The 23,501-nt window shown below is 47.6% G+C and overlaps 1 protein-coding gene across 18 annotated transcripts in view; it reads right to left on the bottom strand.

Moving 5' to 3' along the window:
• The window catches only part of LOC135255668 (nuclear factor of activated T-cells 5-like), a 63,733-nt gene that overhangs the window by 17,110 nt on the left and 23,122 nt on the right, over window positions 1–23,501 (bottom strand). For 10 of the 18 annotated variants that reach the window (XM_064337154.1, XM_064337150.1, XM_064337155.1 and 7 more), the window contains 2 exons: window positions 11,897–12,022; window positions 100–787 (listed from right to left, as the gene is read on the bottom strand). In XM_064337154.1, the coding sequence (XP_064193224.1) occupies window positions 100–787; window positions 11,897–12,022 (814 nt within the window). Of the gene's footprint in view, window positions 1–99; window positions 8,438–11,896; window positions 12,023–15,442; window positions 16,243–23,501 lie in introns of those variants that run through there. The other 8 variants (XM_064337161.1, XM_064337166.1, XM_064337164.1 and 5 more) reach the window with 8 other exon arrangements.

The raw sequence follows: 23,501 nt of genomic DNA, 5'->3' as shown, positions 1-23,501 counted from the left end.
CGGTCTCCAAAGGGGAAGATGGTTCTCCACCCAGGGGGGAAGCGCTAACTGGCCAGCTTACCTGTCCCCTTTCCGCGCAGCCACAGGGAGAGTACGCACCTTCCTTTGGGGCAGGCCTTGCTGTCCGGGCCCAGCTGGGAGAGGACGAAGTGGGGCGCCTTGGCGCTGTCGGCGTCGAACACGTCCATGCTGGCGTCCTGGGCGGCGGCGGGCTTGGGCCCCGGGCGCTGGCGCGGGGTGCGCTTGCGGGACTTGCGGGGCACCTCGCTGTTGTCGTTGTAGGAGCTGGAGCTGACCAGGCTGAAGTTGGAGGCCGAGTCTTCCACCCAGAGGCCGCCGCTCTGCTCCGAGTCCTGGAGGGGCTCGTCCTGGCACGACATGCGGCTGTCGTCCAGCAGGTCCTCCGGCGGGGGCGAGATGTTCAGCACCGTCCGCCGCTTGGAGGGCGTCGTCTGCAGGTGCTGCTGCTGCTGCTGTTGGGCCCCGGATCCGGCTCCGCCTCCGACTCCGCCTCCCACCAGGCCAGCCCCTCCTCCGCTGCCATCGGCCTGGCAACCACCGCCACCACCATCGACGCCGACGCACCCGCCGGATCCCGAGAGCCTTCCATCCACGCCGAGTATTTCCGCCGCCCCTTGGCTACTTACCCCCTCTCCAGAAGAGCAGCCGTTGTGAGCGGAGGCCCGGTCAGTGACTGAGGTAGAGGAGTGCATGGTGGGGCTGGAAGAGGCGGGAAAAGCACTGCAGGGACCCCCCACGGACATGGAAGAGGACGCGGAGGTGGCATCTGCGGTGTGTACAATCGCACAGTGAGTACAGGCTCCTCCCCCAGCATTGGCTAGCAGTCCCATTCAAGCAGCGAAATCTTTCAGCATTGATTCTTTTTCTTTTTTTTGTTCGTTTTGTACGTTTTTTTGTCTCCCAATTTTTAATTAGTCTTTTTTTCCACTTCATTTTGCATCATAATTGGTGTTTGTGTGTGTGTGTGTGTGTGTGTGTGGGGGTGTGCATGTGTGTGTGTCTGTGTGTTTTGTGTTTTCTACTTGTACGTGTGCACTTATGGAAAAATTTGGGCATTTAAGTTCAATTTGCCTTTAAAAATGGAGAGCTTGCCTCAACAGAAAGTGACAGCTTTATGAAATTTTACGACAAATAACTGCGGAAAAAATAGAAGCATTCAGACCACAACTTGTTGTTTCAGGTTGAGATTTGAATGCATTTTACAACAATAGTATAAATATTTAAAAACTAGATAGTTAATTTGAAATTCATGAAAGTTCAGACCAAATGCAGATTATCATGTGTCAGATGATGCATGCCAATTGGAGCTTTTTTCATATTTCATAAGTTCAGACAATTTAGATGGGACTGAGCGTAGCCACAGAAACAGAATAAACAAGCTTCTGACCTATGAAGCAGAGAACTGCAGACCATTTTATATGCAGACACTCCCTGCTTCAGAGGGAACTTCCTGGAATAAAAACGAGACAACGAATGAGCAACAAAAAGCTGATCATTCAAGATTTATCTTTTTTGTAAAGAACTGAAAAGAAAAAAAACTGTGAAAATGGAACCATGCGTTTTTTTAAAAGGGAATCTTTCACCCTGTCCCACAGTTAACTGTCTGTCTCAGATCTACTGCAGACACTAGGAGAGGGGCTTTATTTGCAAAGGCTGTCTACATTTTGAAAGCATTCCTATAGGTATCAGGTACTGATGTATAAGTTTTGATATTGGGGGGCAACTGGAGGGGTACAAGAGGGAGTCTTCTGGCAGGTGGTGGATGTGGTTGATGAAAGAAAGTTGGATGGAGAGGGTGGGAAATGGGCATAGGCGTGGCTAAGCGTTTGTTACAGCTACAACAAATGGTAGAAAATGTCTTTTGATCTAGCCTCTTAACCCTTCAAAGAGTGGATTTTAAAAAAATGTTTCTCCCCCCCACAAAATTCAGTGTTCTAGAACGCTGCTTTCAATTACCTGCAGTGACTGTTACATTAGCATTAGAATGATCAGTTATTTACATTCTAATCACATATTTCATCACGTGATTAAAATGTTCTTAACTGACCATTCTATTGCTGATGCAACAATCACTATTGGTAATTTTTTTTCCAAAAAACATACTCTGCAAAAGGTTAATCCTATTCAGTTTTGAGGTTTCATGAGGACAGTGCATCAGAATGCATAAAGCAAGCCATTCCAATACTATTCGAAATAACCTATTCAAAGCAGCAAGCGAAAGATTAATTACCACCGCTAATTTATACGTGTTAAAATGAATATCAGGAAGCACTCTATCGCAACAAATGTTACCAATGACTAAGCTAGCCAGGCACTCTCTGAATGTCACCAAAGTAGGAATCCATCAGGTATTGATATCAATTATTCATGTTTAAAAAGGCTTGAGCCTCACGGAGAAGAGGGCTGCCCTCTGTTTGCCTGCTGAGGGGGTCGTGGGGGTGGAAGCCTTGTTAAGAGTAGATGGACATTGAGGTGAAAGGCCTGGGGTCTTCTGGGAAGAACCTCAACACCAGAATATTTATCTGCCGGAAAGACTGGACGGCTACCTACGTCAATGACCTTGTTTAAACGACTCTCGTTTATACACGGGCAGCACCAAAAGGGCATCCTTGACCTAGTGTTTATAATTGGACTTCCTACTTCTCTGGTTCACCACCTACTTTATACTGTAAACATATACGTTTGACCAAAGCTCAATTCCTATGGGACAGGTTACAAGGAGGCCCTTTTCCTTTTGCTTCAACTTCCTCCACAGGATAAATGTAAATAAAGGGAAAAACAACAGCAATCAGGTGGTTGCCAGGCAACACCAATGGAGGTTGCTGGCTCACAGAAACTGGTAAATAAATAAATCCATGCCTCATATTCATAGATCATATTTGTGCAAAGCATAAGTTAATATTAAGATTAATATCAATATTGAGACAATGTGTAAAAAAGTTTGCTCAATATTCTGCGGACATTAAAAACATATTTTCCCCAAAAGTGGAATATCATAAAGCTACAGTATATACATTAATCTTCTTACACCATTTTGTAATTTCTTGAGTTTCCATCTTCCAGGATGACAGCATTACTTCTCTATAAGCTATTCCTAACGCATCAGCATAGATACTGGTGTGAGCTAGGCAAATGGATCTCTGTGCATATATCAAATGAGTATTTGTTTTATTTTAATGAATAATGAGATTAGGAGAGGAAACCACAAGATGGACAGAACGAGAAAGAGAACTGAGAAGAGGATATGGTGAAAAGCTGCAATGCCTCATGGAAAATAGGCAGCGTTTAGTCAGACGGTAAAATGGAATATCTCTTCAGACCATGATGCCAGAAGAGTCCCCCTTTCATGGGTAAAATGAGGAGATTTGAAGAAAACACAGCAGCAGCACCGGTGTCCTATTTCCTTGTGATTACAAAACAAATTAACTCGAACAGGCCATGAGATCTCTCAAAGGCACAAAGACCTAACCATCTACACATCTGACAACAAAGTTTCTTTACTTAACTTCTTACTTAACTTTACTTAAAATCTTGTTACTACACCACCGCACAGAAAAGGATGCAATGCCTTATCTTCTCATTCAAGATGGAAACTGGCCAGTGTTTACTGAGGACAGAATACTGCGTGCTCAGAAGTGGCGCAATGTGAATGACAGGTGAAGATACGGCTGTTCTGAAACGGAACCCAAAGTGGAAGAGGGTCTGGGGTTCACACTGATGTACAAGAATGCTTTCAAACCGCACCAAGCTCTGCCTTCCCTTCCAACCGCAGTATGGGCTCTGGAGACAATGTGGCTAAACCCAGCAGCTAGAGTATCTGTGCCTTTAGGAAACACACACACACACACACACACACACACACACAGTCAGCAACGAGACTTCAAACAGACTCAGTGGGTGGGCTAGATTAATTAAGATCCCTAGATTGCACAGCCACCGTTCTCATTGGTTAGTTTTAAATAACGCATAGGAAGCGCTCGCTGTTAATAACATGCCGTTGTCCTGGTACCTGAAGGACAACTAATGCTGCTGTTTGCGGCAGGATGTTTTTTCCTGTAACGCAGCTACACGCGCAATGACAAAGCTACAAACAGGGTCAGTCAGGCAGACAGACTGGCAGTTGTTTCTTAAAGGCACAAGGAGCCAACTGACGGCTGGCCGTTCCTCTTCAGTTCTGCTCTTTTCTCCTGATCTCAGCTGGGCCACCGCTCTGTCCCGATGACAAAGAGAGGTACCGCCTGCAGGGGGGGGGGCGGGCTGTGGAAGTGCAGCTCCGCCCCTCCCGCATGCAGAGGGGGCCACCTTCCCTCCTGACTGGGGTAGCCAGCGCTCTCCTGAACCCATACTGCAGCCCCCGCCCCGCCCGCCCCGCCCCTGAAGCATAGCACCCAATCCCACCGTGGAAAACTTCTCAAAACAAAGTGCAATACTGGCAGAGCGAGTTCCATTTTCACACATTTCATATCCCACCATCAATTCAAAGGAAAAGGGGGAAAACAAAACAATGCAGTGGTGCTGAGAATCAGTCCGATAAACCGAAAAAAGGAAAGACAAAAATAAATTTCTTTGCACTCTGTTTCAAACATTTGTATGTTCGTCATGCAAAAAATAAATTAAAAAATTAAATAAAATTAAATAAAAATATTTATATAGCAGCATACCTTGTACTCAAAAATGAATGCAATCACAATGAATAATTTGCAGCCATTTTGAGCGCCCCTATCTCACTACCACTGCCTGCCAGCCTAGTGTCAATAAGCTTAAAATAAAAGCAGCATGCATCTACACCACAATAAACAGCCCTCAACAACAACATTTTAAGCTTAGGTGAACACAGTGAAAACAGTTTAGCCTCCATGGTCCTGGTAGGCTCTGCTCATCTTATATTCTCAGTGTAAGAGCTGATCCCTGACCAACAAAGAGCAGAGAAGTCAGCTTGTGTTGTTCACCCATAGCTCTGTGCGGTTCAGTAAGAACTGGCCTTATAACAACTGCTGTGTTTGAGCTGGAGGAGAGAGGAGTGCAAATATTGCCTTCATATCTCATAAAATCATGCCAAAGTCGGGTTTCTCTGCCTTCAATGGCCATCAAAATCATTCTTGGGCGACGCTTAAGAGACCCAAGTAGACGGAAGTGGATGTGTACAAGCTTTATGTAAACCCCAAAATTAGCCGCTCAGCTCGACAAAGAAGGTCAACGTGCATTCCTCCTTCTAATATGGCACTTACCTATAAACGCACGCTAATGGCACTTAATGAGAGAGACTAAAATAAAACAAAGGCTGCCCTTTGGTCTCATAAAGAGCTGTAATGAGAGAAGCAGAATTTGCTGAGCCCCGCTTTAAACTCACCTCAAGGTGAAATAACAACTGAGGCGGGCCGCTGGACCGGCATCCATGTGCAATTCATTTGGCAACTTTGAAAGGCTGCGTGGCGGATTTTCTGGACAGAACGTCTCCTTTAACAGGCTCCCAAAAGGCCCGGTGCACACAGCCCGCAAAACACAAACACAGACCAGGGCCAGGCTTCAACCCTTGCTGTGGCTTCATTTGTCAGAGCGCAGTCTGAAAAGTGACAGCAGTGGTTTAGACCACCTACGGGCCACACAAATCAGGCACCTGTCTGCGTAGAGGCTGCAAACCCCACAGACATAACTGCAAATGGCAGCAGTCTGGCGGCTGGACCTCTCAGAGCGGTGGCACTGCACCAGGGCTAAGGGGACCGGACAGCAGGTGGGAAGGAGGCCGCGCAGGTCACCCGGGGTAAGGGCCTCTCGAGAGGCAGATGAATAATGGAAGGAAACGTTTCACCGGTTTGAAAGAGAGGGGACACTGCAGCTAGCTCTGAGGAGGCAGGGCCTCTAACAAAAAGCACCTTGGTGCTGCTGGAACGGCGGGTCTGCCATTAGAGAAAGAGCGGGCCGCATTGTGTGTCTCCTTTCAGCTGGAGCTTCAGAGACACCCTGCACACATTAGTGCCTGAAAGGGCGTAGAGAGAGCGAGAGAGAGACAGACAGAGAGAGAGAGAGAGAAAGAGAGAAAGAGCAAGAAAGAGGGAGTGAGACAGAAAGAGCAAGAGAGAGAGTGAGACAGGGAGAGTGTGAGAGAGAAAGAGGTGCTGAAATAGCATGAATCTTAAGGGCTTTTTTTTAGAATTGTTTCATTAAGGCACCGAAGGAACAGGATGAATGGAGACTAACTGCATAATGATGCTCCCACGGAACTCTACAAAACACTGAAAGGGTCCCCTGCACTCCAATCCATTTAAACCGTCTTACAATTTCAAATTCATTTTATTTTACTTCATTTTTTTGTAAAAAAAATAATAAGAACGCTCAAACTGGCTGCAAACCCCATTATTTTTCCTTTTGCTTTCAGTTTTACCATGGGCTGTTGGCAAATCATAAGAGAGGAGATGAGAGATTTCCATACTCTGTGGGGGCCGTTACAAGCGTCCCAACAGATGCAAGCACCAGGCTTCAGGAGGACAGAGGAGACTGGCCTCCCAGAGAGTGGAAACACAGGCACACACGAGCTTCACTAACAGTCAGGAGGACTAGTGGACCAAATACTCCACAGGGATAAGGACCGGAGTACTGAGTTCTTTTCAACTAACAGTGCCTTTTTAAGACACCCTCCTACTGTGGTGACTGACAACTCCCCGGGGGCTGTGAGGCCCCAGCCTGCAGTCAGCAGTTTGGGACTCCTCCAGAACAACGTTTCCCAGAAGCCTTTGCCTGCACCTGTGGGGACAGGGATGCCCAAGTCCAATGAGGATCCCCTTCTGCCTGGTCCCCCCCACTGGCAGAAAATGACTGCCTGCCACACAGCCCCTGACACTACACTGCGCAAAACATCTCCATCTCAAAGCCATATCAAAGCATCGCAACTTTGGGAGTAAAAATGACTATTTCAAAACAATGAAGCAAAAAATTGAAAATAAAAAAGAAATGAAAAACAAACAAAATGCAATTTTTAAAAAACAAGAAGTCTAAAAAGTTAGACCGACCTACACGGTACCCTGGGTGAGATTTGATGGTTTAAGTGTCTCTGGGACTAAATGTCTTCACTACTGTTAGACAGACACTCTCACACAACCCAGCACCAGGCCTGTCTCTGTGCGACGGAGCTAGAATGCAAGTCAAGTGTATTAATAGCAAAAACAACTAGCATCCCAGCCACAAGAGATCAATTCACTTTCACTGTGCATTTCCACATCATTCTTTAAAAACAACAAAGGGTTAGCCTAATGCAGTGAATATTATTAAGTAAACACTAAGCACATACATTAAAATGCTTCAATAAAATGCAAATAAAACACTTTTTCCTAGAACTAAAGCCATTCCAGGTTTAAGCTGTCATCTTATTTTTTTGGCATGATTGCGTTTTGATGTTTGTGTACTTCGAAATTTGGAGGATTACATTTTTTATAGAAATGCTTTTTTATTTTTATCTTTTTTTTGCCAACTCATGCAACAAACCTGGTCTGCAGAACTAAAAGTCTGATCCCTCCTGGCACCTCTACCTGACAGCAGCCAGCCCCGGTCCTGTAAAAGCAGGGGGGAGAGATGGCTGCATGGAGGGGGCGGGGCAGAGCGTGATGTGCACAGGCCCAACGGGGTGTCGGGGCGGGGCAATGAGAATGTGCTCGGTGACAAGTCTCTTCCCCCCCTCCCCATTTCGCCAGAGGGTCTCTGCTGAGCAGAACCCAATCCTGCCTGGCACTGAAAATAAATGGCAGTTTTCACTTACAGTGCCTGCCGCCTCAAACGGATACAGAGCCCGCCCCTCTGTGTGGGGATATGAGGCTTGCCTCGCCCATCTGTGTGGGGATATGAGGCTTGCCCCGCCCCTCTGTGTGGGGATATGTGGCTTGCCCCGCCCATCTGTGTGGGGATATGAGGCTTGCCCCGGCCCTCTGGGTGGGGATATGTGGCTTGCCCCACCCATCTGTGTGGGGATATGAGGCTTGCCCCGCCCATCTGTGTGGGGATATGCGGCTTGCCCCGCCCCTCTGTGTGGGGTTATGAGGCTTGCCCCGCCCCTCTGCGTGGAGTTATGCGGCTTGCCCCGCCCCTCTGTGTGGGGTTATGAGGCTTGCCCCGTCCCTCTGTGTGGGGATATGTGGCTTGCCCCGCCCCTCTGTGTGGGGTTATGAGGTTTGCCCCACCCATCTGTGTGGGGATATGAGGCTTGCCCCGCCCCTCTGTGTGGGGTTATGAGGCTTGCCCCGTCCCTCTGTGTGGGGTTATGCGGCTTGCCCCGCCCCTCTGTGTGGGGATATGCGGCTTGCCCCGCCCATCTGTGTGGGGATATGAGGCTTGCCCCGCCCCTCTGTGTGGGGATATGTGGCTTGCCCCGCCCCTCTGCGTGGAGTTATGCGGCTTGCCCCGCCCCTCAGCGTGGAGTTGTGTGGCTTGCCCCGCCCCTCTGTGTGGGGTTGCAGCTTGCCCCGCCCCTTTCTCTCCCCTCCCCTAGAGCCCAGCCTCACCACTCTCTCCACTGTTCCTATTTGTTTCGGTTTTTCTTTTACATTTATTTCTGTAAGTCACTGAAGTACTGACTGCAGGGCAAAAGAGAGAGTTGACTTAAGACAACATCAATCATTAATTCACGCTCACTTCAGGCTTATATAAATAGAATCAATAACATCTTGCTTATAAAAAAATAAAATAAAATAAAAACAAGAGGGCAGCAAGAAAGCAAACTGGGAATGTAAAAATAAACAAATAAAATATACATGGTGCACAGCTGATGCAGTGCAGAGCACGAGGGAGGGAGAAGATCTTAGTTTTTCTAAATGGCACTGGAGGCAACCACAAGTTCAGCACTACTCAGAGCCATTCCACAGAGTGGGAGTGGTCAGGGGAGAAGAGTCTGATCTTCCTCAGAAACAGAGACCAGAAATAGAGACAGAGACTCAGATAGAGACAGATCCTGAGATAGAGACTGAGATGGAGACAGACACTGAGAGAGAGACAGAGACTCAGATAGAGATCTAGATAGGACTGAGATGAGACAGACACGGAGAGACAGAACAGAGATGAAGAACTGAGAAAAACGAGACAGAGAAGAGATAGATGAGAAAAACAAATATAGACTGAGATAGAGACAAAAACTGAGATAGAGACAGAGTGAGAAAGACAGAGACTGAGATAGAGACAGAGAGTGAGAAAGACAGAGACTGAGATAGAGACAGGGAGTGAGAAAGACAGAGACTGAGATAGAGACAGGGAGTGAGAAAGACAGAGACTGAGATAGAGACAGGGAGTGAGAAAGACAGAGACTGAGATAGAGACAGGGAGTGAGAAAGACAGAGACTGAGATAGAGACAGGGAGGTGGCTCATGCCTCATAAATCTGCAGAGGAGCCTAAGCCAAACAGGCAAGGAAGGGGTAAGGACAGGCAAGGAAGCGGGAAAAACAGCCCCAGTCTGGTAAAAACAGGCGCGGGTTGCAGACGCAGCCACAGATGCGTGCACCGCATGCAATGTGCGGCAGGCAGCCGAGCAGAACAGACGCAGACGCAACGCAGACGCAACGCAGACTCAACGCAGACGCCGTCTGCTCACTGACCAATGGAAACAGGGTTGCAGGGGGACTGCCTGAGCGGGTTTGATAGGACTTCTGGTCCTTGACTAAGATCAGTGCTTCCCCCTCCTGCCCACCACCTGCAGTAATGCTGCCCAGGCCAGCTCCTGGAGCACACCGCTCCTCCTGATTAAACTGCATGCCCCAGAATGCACTCCAATCGACTGTCAGGCCAAAAGCCGTTTTCAACAACAGCCATACGTGATTGTTGATTTATTCTTCTTTTTTATGGAGAGGGGAGGTAAAACAAAAAGAAACAAAGTGTAAAAAAGAAGAGGAGACAGCCAGAGGAGGTAAGGCCAATTTGCCGTGAAACTCTGCAGTCCCGAATCGAAATTCATTTAAAGTGAAAAATACTTCACCTTCCATGAGCTGCAGCCAGCGAGTCCCGCCTGGCCAGAGGGATGCAATTGGCTGCAGTTAGGTACTGATGTCCGAAGGCAACAGACTTCTGGTTCTACACATACTCACTCTAAACCTGGGCACTTCGATAAGGGGCAGAGTAAAAAAGCCAAGGTGAACGGCATTTGGAATTTTCATGTTGCACATATTGCAAGTTGAACTAAAAAAATAATAATAATTGTACGCCCCCGTGTGTCTTTTCATGTTAGTTAATTTTTCCCTTTTTCATTACCAATGCATGTAGGACCAGAGCTGGTAAAGGGGGTGGTTAACTAGTTCAACTTGGATCATGTAATAGAATGCACAGTACATGTTGCACTTTAAAGCAATTAATACCTGCAAATTAAAGATATTTTATTTTTTAAAAAGCATTAATTTAAACATTTGAGTGATAGCACACACACCTTTACCGTGTGAATACACTGTTGAGCTAAAAGATCTGAGCTGGAAAAAATGCATGTAAATCATTTAAAATGACAGTGTGACAAAAAGTGCTGTAAAACCAATGTAGCTTAATAGTAATATCAGTCTTTTTGGTGTTTCCCTTTATAGATACAACAGTCAATGTTTTAACAGATTTGTGAGCAGTACCCAAATGGTTTTGTATCCAGCTTCTACTTTTCACAGCTCAAATCAAACGTGTATCTTTGTGTTGTTAAATTGAGAGATTTGCAAGTCTCAAAGAAATGATCAGCCAATCGCTACTGCAAATTCACCAAGGTGGTCCGTTTGCCCACAGCTCAATCAACATCATTTATTTGACTTTTTCCTTTTTTTCTGCATTTGGTTTACCCCCAGAAGACTGAGGCAGATCAATTTGCCATCGCTTTGAGCAGCCTCGTAAGAAAAAGAAAAAAGAGACTCCAACTGCAAGCTGCAGTGTTCACATCAGGGAACAAGAGACACACAGGACCCCATCTGCCCCATACAAACACAAATTACAGTCTATTGCAGTGTTGTATAACAGTCTGTACTGTACACTATAGTTCCTTTTGGGACACAACTATTGTCTCTAATAACCTGATAAGAACACTACTGTTATGCACAACAGCCCTATTCAGATTTGGACACTTGACCAACACCTCTGATCTATTTTCCAATTGCACTGTGTGCTGCTAAAGGCACATAGAAAGATGGACGTGTTTTGTGTTAAGTTCTGTTGTAATGAAAGAGAAATAAATAAATAAATACAAAGAAAAATAATTTATTTTGCCCATACTCCGTTTAGCCTTCTCATTAGAACTTTAAAAAGGAGCTTTGTGGAAGTGGTTGCTGCTCTTTCAAAGGTTGGGAGCTTGAATACATCCTGAAGGTCTTAGTCAGGTACTTATAATGCACACTCTGGACCAAACATTAGCATGTAGCTCTTATTGTGGAGAAGCGAGAAAAAAAAGAAGACATAAAATAAAAACAAGATACAAATACAGCCAGTAAATCTGCTCACCAACAGAACAGACTGCAAAGTGTTCTCTTCCTCAAAAAGGGGTATACGACCCCAGGAGTCTAGCTGTACAGAATGTGTGCTCTCCCAGGGCTGCAGGTGACCCTAGGAGGGGGGCAGGGACGCCCTGGTATCCACAGCTCCTTGCCCAAAATGTATTCAGCTAGAAATATATACAAATACATATTTCCCCATACACCACACGTGTGCCTCTTGGTAAGGTATTTAGATGGAACTTCCAAAGCTTTCTTCCTTCTAAGGTTCCTTCCCAGATCTGTGGCCTGTCCTACAGTTGGGGGTTCCTGCAGGTAGCCTGAAGGAGAAAACCTCAGGAAACAGGATGGAACCATTTCCAGCACTGCTCACTGCTCCTAGGAGCTACAGAGAGGGGAGGGGGGAGGATGGAGACTGAGGAGAGGAGGGAGAGGAGGGGGGGGGGCTCACCCGAAGCGAGCGCTGCCGGAGGGGGGGGTCCGGCCTCTCCGCCACTCTTCTGACTCATGGCTGCGTTGTTGCTCTCTGTGGAGGACGGCAGCTGCAGCTCTTTGGGGAGAAGGTCATAGACGGACTCTGTGAAGAGAGGCAGAGAGAGGAGGAGAGACAAGGAGGGAGGGAAAAATCAGGATCGTTTTTGCAACAGCCTTCTAGCGACCGCACGCGTCCTCGCACGGTTCAGAAACAAAAGGGTGCCGGTGCAAGCGGGCCCCTGGTGCCGCTCTGAGGAGAGACTTCCTCCCTCGTCTTCATCACGCCTTTCAGCTCACACACACGGCTATGCCACGCAGCAGCAGACGTCCTCCAGTTTGCGTAAGACAAGGCAATATTACAGCGTAAACTGGAAATGGAATCAGCCGCACATTTAAATAGGAAAAAACAAGCAGTTTTTATAGCAACTCCCCCGACCACCCCCATAAAGCAAACATTAGGGTTCTTTTACTTTTTCTGTTTTCAGACTAAATCCATCCTGACTCCCACTTTCTAACCCAAGAGCACATGGCCCGTATTTAACTCCAGCACAAAAGCACCCTTCATAAATCTGCGCCCTGTCTTGGCTCCGGACTTAACCCGCGGCCTGTCGTACGTCACTGGGGCATGCCCATTGTCCTGGTCCTGGACACCGGGATGGAAAAAGCTCCAGACAGGTTTAAAACGGGGCTCAAAAAACAAGAGGCTGGAAGCTCAAGACCTCAGCCCAGGTGCCAGCTCTGTCTCCATGAGCTAACCTCCCCAGCTCCCGCGCCAAATCCGCTCTGCTGCCACTCACCGCGGCCGTGCCAGGGGGCGGGGGGGGGGGGTATTTCGGGGAACGGCATGGGGAGGGCATAGCGTTTATCTGTATCCGTCCAAGTTCGGCATGCAGATGAACGCTTCTCAGAAAACGCTGGTGGTGGGGGGGGCTGGCTCCTTAAATCGCTCCGAGTTGCGTCATTCAGACCATGCCACCAACTCACGCCTCCTCTCACCATCCGGCAACTGTGTTCCCCCGAGCGGGCAAACCCTGCCAGCATTATCCAATTAAAGACGCCAGATCCCACCACCTAAATCTGTTATCTCATGACTGGAGAACATTCTAGAAGTTCCTGCACAACAACGGCAAATTCAACCATTCTGTACTGTAGACTTGTGCAACCTTTTTTTTTGTATCTATTCATTCATTCATTTTTCTGGCTTATGTAACAGGCCTCTAAATAAAAACTGGTCCTACTTGCTAATCTGTGAATTAGCCTATACGAGTGAAGTTCACCCACCCCCTGCAGCAAGACAGCCAGCTGCGGTTCAGACCTGCCGCCTTGGAGACAACCCAAGCCTCTCTATTCCACAAAACAAGTTTGCAGCTGGAATAATTCAAATTCCCCTTACACCACTGCTGAAAAACAATGGCTTAAAAATGTAAAAAAAAAAATTTTTATAAAGGAATTCTTTTGAATAATACAGAAAATTATGCCCATGATAAGATGTCCTGGTATGAGGTCCATTTGCCTTTCTGGGTTGTACATCAGGAAGAGAAGGGAAGTTCGACAGAGAGACCCACCCCCTCCCCTCCTTGGTGCTCCTCACCTTGGGACACAGTGAGAGGTTAAAAGGCTTAGAGAAACAAGCCAGTGTTTTCGCCTCCGTCTTATTTCTCACCCAAACACTGCGGCACGAACTGACTACTGCCATTACACTCACCCGACACCTCGCCAACCCGCAGCACAGGGCCCGCCTACTGTTCTGATTGGCTGCCTGGGGGGCCACCCCCGCAGACGATTCAGAACCAGCGCGCCGATCTGCCTGTGCAGGGCGAGTAACATCTGCCAAATTCCACTTCTCAAACCGCTGTGTGGCATCCTCCCAAAAGGAGTGTTCTACCATTCATACAAAGTGCTTCCGACTCCAGATCCTACTGCATGTGCGTGTGTATGTGTGTGTGTGTGTGTGTGTGTGCGTGTGCGTGTGTTGGGTGTGCATGTGTGCGTGTGTATGTGCGTGTATGTGCGTGCATGTGTGTGCGTGCATGCGTGCATGTGCGTGCGGGTGTGTGAGTGCGTGTGTGGCTGCGTGCATGTGTGTGCGTGTGTTTGTGCATGCGTGCGTGTGCGTGCGTGTGTGGGTGCGTGCATGTGTGTGCGTGTGTTTGTGCATGCGTGCGTGTGCGTGCGTGTGTGGGTGCGTGCATGTGTGTGCGTGTGTGTGTGCATGCGTGTGGGTGTGTGCGTGTGCGTGCGTGTGTGGGTGCGTGCATGCGTGTGAGCGAGTGAGAGAGAGAGATCCCCACTCCTATCCCCCAGGCCTTCCTGTAGGCCGAGAGCACGTGCAGGGAACACGTGCGGCCGGTACGGCTCTTTTCCGGTAAACACACCGCCAACCGCACAGAAAAATGTGCTGTTCCACTCTGGAGAGCGCCGCAGTGGAATGAGAGACTGGCCTGTCTCAAAACGCTTCCACAAACGGGGGGGCTTTACAGAGCGAACGCCCTCCCCACCCACCCAAACACAGCACAGTGCTCCTACCCCCTCCTGCTCAGCCACACCGCTGCCTTCCACAAACAGAGGCCAGAAACAGAACGTAAACACAACCGGTTGGTTTTGAGAAAAACATAATGAAAATAAAACTTTTTGACGAAAAAAATTAATAATGGAGCAAAAAGCAATCGTGTAGGCTGCATAGCCCTAGTCCTTTTAAACATTTAAAGTCTGGTGAAGGCCCCAGGGGTGGGGTGGCAGTGGCCATAAACAGAAGCGTGACCTCCAGCGCCTGCCATGCACACAGCAAATACAACACTGAGAGTAAATTCCATCATTGTGAACGGTTTTCCACTCCCTTTGTTTACCACGTCAACATGGCCCTCTCCGTTTTTCTGTCAACTGGTCAAGCAGGTTGGTACTGCCACCACAAAAGTAGTTGGGGGGGGAGGGGGGTTAACAAAGTTCAAAACTAATGCAGAAGTACACCATCATACCAGCTAACAATTACCCTTTGCTTATATATATGTGTACATGTGCTTTTCTTGCAAGAAGAAAAAGTGAGTTGGCAATGCTAGCCTTTGGCTGAAAGGCTTGATACAGGCTGACAATTTCCATGGTAACCTAGCAAGACAAGCCACTGGAAAGTCGTGATTGCTTTTTCACAGGGGTAGTTCTTTGTCCACTGGCGATGTCTCATTTTGGATGGGCTGCTTGTCCTCAATCACTGAACTTTCCATTACTTTCAGGGACAGTTTGAAATAAAATAACACCAAATAACAAGAATGTTTCATGATGACAATGGGATCATTCATTCAAGGTGATTCCTTTTTCCCCACAAACCGCTCATTGGCTTTCCAATGGGTGCCCATAGCCATAGCCAATACCTCACTGACATGTATCCCAAGGCCAAAATGTTATTAACGGGCACTGACCTAGTAAAAGAAACAAATGAAATTAAATAAAAATGATACCCATGGCTCTCCCCTAACCTCTGTCCCGGTTATAGCATTGCACTATTCCAGAACGCCAGGGGGACACTGACCTTGGCGTGGTGTAAACGACCGCCCATCATTACGTCAGCTTCACTTCTCCAGTTAGAGACGATTCTGCATTTCAAAGGGGCTTCTGGGAAGTCGACTCGCGCGCTGCAGTGTTTGTTTTGAACTTGAATATCATGTAAATAATACCCACTGTGCAAACAGACGGGAGAGAAGCTTCCCCTTCACCCGTGTAATTGAACGCTGAGGGGAGGAGGGAGAGGTGAACAGCACAAGGCCTCATAACATGTACAGACATGTTCCCTTAAAACCTGCATTCATCAAGCCAAGCAACCAAGTCAGTAGCCACAACAAAATGTCAAAGAGACATACATCCATACTCAATACTATTTATTTATTTATTTATTTATTAAACACATTAGCAGCACTTAAGTTGCCAACCATTCTAGGAACCTGGAAAAAGTTGCTTGCGAACAAACGCGTTAGCCTAATTGTGAGGCCGACAATCACTAAAAATGATCAAAACCCACTTTTAACATTTAAAGCAGAAAGAGTGGGCTGAAACTTGATGTCATGACAAAATGCTACCAAGAAAGAAAAATGGTAAAACCTTTCTCTAATCACATCAACCTGTCACTGAAACTCGGAGATCCACATGCAGTCCTTCACAATAGAAGGATCTCTGTTTATGCGCACAGTTAGCATTTCAGCATATCCACAGCCATGACCATATAAGCAGGACCTACAGACTAGGTGATTTTTGAAGACATGATTGGATTAGCGTAGAGGAAAACTCTGGAACAATCACAGATGCAACATGTTGTTTGGGAGTTATGCCCCACATTTGTACTCATGAAGGCAAGCCCCCCCCCACGCGGCACTAATGCAGCCGTTGGCATGACAACCCCCTCAAAATGCCGGACAACAGGCCATACCTTTGACTAAACAAAATAACATGCTACCCCGCCATCATTTTCCTACCTGCAAAGCCAAATCCTATTACGCAGTCAACCTTTCAATGCCGGTGCCGGGTCCATGACCTGATTTCTGGCGCGTAAACTTGGCCGGGGGTGGGGTGGGGGGGGTGGGGGGAATCATTTGAGAGCTTGCCGTCCACAGTGAGCCACTGGCCAATGAACGTTTAATGATACACCTCTTTGTGGAATTCAATCCCTGTCTACGGAGTTCCAGCCATCAGTGCGAACTCACTCAGGCTAAACAAACAGCTCCACAGAAACACAAACAACCCACCACTCACCCCCCCCTTTTTCCCCCCAGAGTGGACCTGTTTTCACAGTAACGGGTCATTTTGCCAGGTAATTATAATAAAAAAATAAACATGAACAGAAATGTTCTGTACACCTGACTGTGGAGATCAGAAAGGAGCCTTTAACCCAATGACTAGCTGAAACCTCGACTCTGCCAGGCCTGGTGCCTGAAAGGAGAATTTATGCACACAGCATAGCCTGCAACCATGACTTAATAACGTTTACATAAAGAGCGCATACCAGGGGATCAGCGGTGGTTAGGCTGGGCGTAACAGGTGCATCAATGTTAGCATGCAATGGCAAGTGCCCACAAAGATCGGTTTGGCATCTCTTTTCATGACTTAAACCATTTGTTTCAAAGTAAATGCACTCTCCGAATACATATTAAATTCAAAACACATGCAAAAAATAAATAACTAAGAAAAAGCGCGACCTGGACACACCCCTGACACATCCACCACAAGCAGCAACATGTGACAACAAAAATACAGTGAGTTTGTAGCCCAACCTTATAAGATATTTGGGCACTTAACCTCCTATCAACAGCAGACACATAAACACAGCCCAGCCTCTTTATGATTCCTCAGAATATGAAGTACGGCCGTTTCCCTCGCTACTTTAACACAGAAGGATGCTGAATTTTAGCACTTCATTTTAGAACTCATTTTTTCCCCCAAAAAAAACGGATGGAGAAACAGTACTGTGGTCTTGCAGGACAAACCTCTCAAAAGGGCAGGCTTTTACACTCCCGGCTAGCAGAAAAGGTTTGTTTAGGTCCACAGAGTCCCACAAAGTGGTCATTTAGTAAAAACACAGAATGATTATTTATAAAGTACCTTTCATACCTGGCTCTGTTCAGCACTTTCCAGAAAAAAAGTTCAAAAAAGAAAGGCAAAAAGAGGAAATGACATCGTGCAACAGCGCACATGAGACTGAAGTCTGCAGCTTGCAGGTCTGATGATTATCCTATCTATAACTGACTCGCCAAGTTCAGAATACCACAAAAGATCAAAAAGGGAAATAAAATTTGACTATTTAAAATTAATAACCGTGCAACATCTGTAGTTTATTCATAGCTCAAAGCCTCGAGCAATCCCCATGCAGAGAAGGTGAAAAACAGCCGAAATGTAATGAACAGAGGCCACTCCCCCACATATTCAAAACATATTCAAAACACTGAATCAATTTGCATGAGGACTGTTTTCACCCCCCTACGTCCGAGGACCACATATGCCTCGTAAAATTTTAATCAAAAGAGAAGTCATCAGAAGAACTAAAATAAAATAAAATAAAATAGGCCTACATCAACCAATAGGCCACATCCCCGAAATCTCTACTCACCAATTACTGACAGCAGCAAAAACCATAGAGGTTTTACATAACCTGCTCAAAAGTGAATAATCAAGGAGTTTCTTGTTTGCAAAGATATTTTTAAAATAGTTGCGTCATCAAGTGAATCTCCTTTAATTAACAGCGTTCTAACGAAGCATCATTTTATGGAGCGGAGGGATGCAGCGAAGTGGACAATGCGATTATATTATCCGCCTTTCACGGGGAGCTGAACATCTGCGGTGATGACGCAGCTCGGCAAGCTCCTCCTGCTCTCAAACCAACCGGGCATGGTGCTCCACGATGAGCAACCTGCAACTGTGGGAATGCCTTGTACATAGTCTCACGGATTCTCATAAGTCATTGCAGTTATGGTCACAGGTGGGATAAACTGCACCCAAAGCTGGTTACTGGGGGTGGCAGGCAGAGCCAAGAGAAATGTGGAGAGGGGTTTTAGAGTTTGAAATATGGCAAAATGTACACATTCTTGATATAGATAGATAGATATCCATATATATGATAGTTGTGAGGAAACGTTCAGAGGCTAACGTTTGATTGGCTCAGGTAAGGAAGCAAATCCTCAAACTGATAATAAAAATTATAGAGCTAATTGACTTTAACCCAAGGTTGTCCTGTTTTTATTCTTTCAATCTTTTTTTATTCCACAAAAAAAGACTGGCAACAATGACAAAATACTCCAGTTTTCCAATTTTAATTCTGAGGACAGTTCTTTCCAGTCATGACTGTGCAACCCTTTCTCTTACCAGCCTCCCTCCTCCTCCTCCTCCTCCTCCACAAACACACACACTTCCCTGGCTCATTGAGAAACTTTCAGCATTTACCATAAGCAGCAGCTGAGTACTCATTAACCTTCTTCCACAACTCCTCCCTTCTCCAGCCAACCACATTCATCCAAAAGGAAAATAATCCAATCCCCTCACAGCTTGACATTCGCAATCCCCCTCGCCCCCCTCTATTGAGAGGGCAATGTCATAAGAAAGAGGGGGGGAAAAAGCCTGGAGGGGTTTCACTGTCTTTTAAAGTGGGCCTAATCGGATAGCTGCCAAGGATAACTGAGATAGAGAGAGAGAGATAAACAGACATGCTCTGCAACTGATGGGCCAAATGCCAGGAAACACCATGTTTTTGCCGTTTTGCTGGAAGAACTGCATTTCAAACAGTGTTAATGAAGGAACTGTGAAGGGTGGGGCTAATCCACAAAACTGAACATCTGTACTGTACGACAGCACGAGTGTGTAGTGTGTTCATCTTCTGCTGACCTGCATGTGCAACCTACAAATGAGAGTGTCAGTGGACACCCCCCCCCCCAGCCGCAACAGAGGCAGGAGCAAACGCTATGGAATTCCTGCTGTTTACACAAGCCAGCTCCAAGGGTGTTTAACCACATATGTACACCCTCTCACTCACGCCTCCACACCACGACACACTCTCTCCCCACACAGGCACACGGTCTGCACTCTGCCGACTGCCCGGAGCAGGTGTCAGGGGCCCTTGAGATAACTGTCAGGGCCAACATCCCGCTCAGCCCAGATGCCTGATCCCTGCACACTCGTCGCCCACGAGGCCGGGTACTGGGGTCACCAGTTCAGCCCCGGCTCTCCATTAGCAGAGCAGTGTCATTTTAACACTTCACCCCACGCGCCCACCGCAGGCATTTAGACCGCTGGTGGGAAACAGCGATTTGATTGGACCAGACCGACGACCGGCTCAACCGCCGGCGCTTCACCGACCCGCCCACTGCCAGACGCCCCTTCTCCCGCCTCCACCAAAACAAGAGCAACACAACAACAACACAGCCCTTCTGTCACAGCTCACCAAGTGGAACTGCTATTATTTACTTAAACAGTCCACCACCCATCTGTGCATTATACATAACAGCACTGAAATACCACCATCAATTTACATTATATAGCCTGTAAGAGCACTGAAATACCAGCCATCACTGTACGTTATATATAACAGCACTGAAATACCAGCCATCACTGCACATTATATACAAGAGCACTGAAATACCAGCCATCACTGTACGTTATATATAACAGCACTGAAATACCAGCCATCGCTGATTATATGTAACAGCAGCAAGCATCACTCCCAAGGCCCAGTGGAGAGACTGGTTGTGTTCAGATGGTTCAAAATAAACACCGGTACCATAAGAACACATTCCAAATCTTTGTGTGTTTCCCCTTGGTTTTTATTTAAGTGCTCTCTGTTGACATTGGTGATAAGTGTGTTGGGTTAAGCCGATAAAATAATTGGCCTTAATAACTCGTAATAGGCACAGCTATTTTTGCCCTGAGGCATTCTTAGCTTGAGGAGGAGGGGCGACAAATTGTGCCCATCTCTTCAAATTTTATTTCTTAACGCTGAATGCGTGCGTGTGTGTGTGTGTGTACATGCGTGTATGTGTGTGCACGTGGCGGGGGCAGTTCAACATCATTTCCCAGGAGTGCACTTCTCCACCGGCGAAACCGTGCCCTCACTCGACCTCATTATCTTCCTTGTCCGCCAGTCCAGCGAGCGCGTCAGGCACGCCCTTCAGTCCCGTTTCAGTCTGCACCTTTAGCGTATTAATCAGGCAAAGAGGATTTAGCCCCAGATCTAATTAAGGCTTTAGCATGTCTGCAGCTGATTCATTAGAAATTTCCAGAAGAGCGCACAGCGCTATCAAACAAACAGACCAGGCCTAAGGGCGATCTGATGGAAACGGCACTCTCCCCAGCTGAATGGCAGAATCTCACACGGCTATAACAGCCGCAAAACAGTAAGCAGCCAAAGACCTCATCTACTGAGAGGACTCATCTACTCCAGAACACACGCACTTATAAACACCGCATGATCACAGCAAACAGCCTGCAGGACGAGGGGCCCGTACACAAAATATAAACAGTCATTACCCAGCTTCCTGGGGGCGGTGCACGCCAGTGGGGATTTGGGCAACTCTAAACGCTGACAGAAGCCAAACATCTTTTTTTTCAGATTTGCCTATTTGACCACTAAAATGAAAGTGGAATGTATCAGTGCTTCCAACCGCGAAGGAAGGTCAGTAATCCCTCTGACGAACTTCACTGGGCATTTTAAGAACCTAAAAAGGCGAATCCACTTTAAAATCTGGTGAAAAGACTGAACAAGTAATTGGCAGAAACGCATTAAGTCAATTCGCAAAAGGACTTCAAAACGCATTATTGTCTGAAGTCCATTTTCACTAGGAAAAATAACCAGAGATTGTGAACATGAGAGAGACAGAGCTTACGTATCATCACTGCCATTGGCCATACCTACAAGCCCCCTCTGTGACATCACAGGTGAGTCAGGGGGAAGGCATGTAAAAGGCAGGAATGTGAGTTACGCAACGGGCTGTGGCACAAGGTCCTCAGCGCACGGACAGCTTCAACGGGGATCGCTCGGCACCGCCGGGCTCGCAAATCTGGATCAGAGAGCCAGACAGTAGGTACTGCGTGTGTGTGTGCGCGCGCGCGCGTGTGTGTGTGCACCAGCTCGGTGCGTCACCTCGGCCGAACGGTGACGCAGGGACAGAGCCGGAGGGCTTTCAGCAGGTCACATTAAGGTCGAAAGAGCCCAGGTAGATCCTCCGAAGGTCCACGTCCTGACCCGTCTGTTCAGCGGGAGGTTCTGGAAAGTGTGGGGGTGTGAGGTGAGGGGCAGGCTAAGCGCTCCTCAGATGAGCTTTCGGTGCGTTTAAAGAAAGCACCAAGCATTTCGTGCAGAGAGAGACAGAAGAAAGACTGAAAGACAGATAAACACAGACACACCAACAACAGGCCTGCACCAACCCCAACTACCAAACCCCCTCCCAAAGGGACCAACTGCACAGGCAGCCCAGTGCTCACTGAGGCCACTCAGTCAGCCCCTGCAACGCGAGGCCTGGGCCTGAAAATAAACCCCCGGAAGAGCCAGGGTCCGCCAGGGATTCACCGCCAGCAAAGCCCCGGCCGGCAGCCCAGGCAGAGCAGCCGGTCTGAATGGAGACCGTTTGGCGGGACTCCGTCCCTCCTGAACGACGTCCAAGCAGACGACCGTGCCGGGCACCCAGCCAGCACGCTTAGCGCCGCCGCCCCTCGCGCCCGAGCCCGGAGGGGCGGCATCGGAGGACAGGCGCCCGGCTGTTCACCCAGCCCGCCGCGCAACGAGCCCAGATGACACGGGATCGGCGGGAAAAACACAGCGGCGGTCCGCCAACGAGGCCGGGGGGGACACGAGAAACGGCGATAAAAACGCAAACAAGAGTCACAAACGGCAAAAGGGCCTTATCGTACAGAGAAGCAGCCGCGGAATTCCGCCAAGGAATGCGTTAGCGAGGAAAACATTCAGAGCAGAAGTCACGACAGTTGCAGGACCGTAATCCATAAATGTGCAATTTTAAAGAAGTGGCAGAGCAGGAAATGCTAGGCTAAGCTACGCCAGAGCACCGTACACACGCAAGAGTGAGAAAGCAAGAGTCAGAAAAAAAAAGACAGACATCATTTTGTGCAGAAACTGCTTAGCAGTGGTTTCAGAAGCACATAAACACCTCAACCCCTGGCCTCACACGGCCAAAGCAGAAAGTCAATTACACAGACGGGCTGTACTTGAGATTACAGCTGGAAAAACAGGTAGGGCCAACGTCTTGTGTAATTCTACATCTTTAACGCTTAAACAAAGTCAAACGCTTATATGCAAACAATGTGAAAAGATAATAATTTCATTCAGGGGGAGGCGCCCCCTTGTTTCTTTTTTCGGTTAGTAAACCATTAACCATTTTGATGCCTGCAGCAGACCTTAGATCAGAAATTACACATGGGTTCTCTTTGGGTCAGGACAAGCTCATAAAACTTAAAATGGATTAATTATTGCCATTATTTACAGGAAAATACATTGCTCATGGACTACATAGTCTACGGGACGGCGTACGGGGGGGATCGGATTGCATGGTTTGAGTAAGTTCACCCGTACTGTCAGTATTCCCCATCATAACTCATGTCAGTGTCAGTCACAGTGTGCTATAAGCAAAACAAGGATATTTAAGAACTTGTCGGCTGTGGCTTCTTCCCCTTCCCCCTTCCTTCATGCTATTACACTTGAGTCAACAGAGCATTTATCACCTCCTGGAGCTAGATGTGTTCATCAACGCAATGCTTCACCGACCCAACTTTAGGAATGGACACCTCTGGTCTACATTTCCCAGAATTCTTGCCCCATTTTAATGGCTCTTCTTCTCCTTCACATTACCTTCCCACCCCACCCCCCTCCCCACCCCTGCCCCACCCCCAGTCCCCAATGATGAAATGCAAATATACAGAACATGTCTGAGGGTTTGCGCCACGTCATGACTGTGCAATCCCTACTGACATGTTAAAGCCCTCAGAGCACATGGCAGACATACTGCACATAGCATTACACGTTTCCAGTTACCTCCCACTCCTCTTGGGCAGAGCACACAGCACGCCCACATTAACACCCACGTTCTGTGTTTCCTGGGCGACCA

This window comes from Anguilla rostrata, chromosome 5 (genome assembly GCF_018555375.3).
Source record: "Anguilla rostrata isolate EN2019 chromosome 5, ASM1855537v3, whole genome shotgun sequence".
Lineage (NCBI taxonomy): Eukaryota > Metazoa > Chordata > Actinopteri > Anguilliformes > Anguillidae > Anguilla > Anguilla rostrata.
Note: the sequence above shows the minus strand (reverse complement) of the source record. Positions and strands in the feature narration are given on the sequence as shown.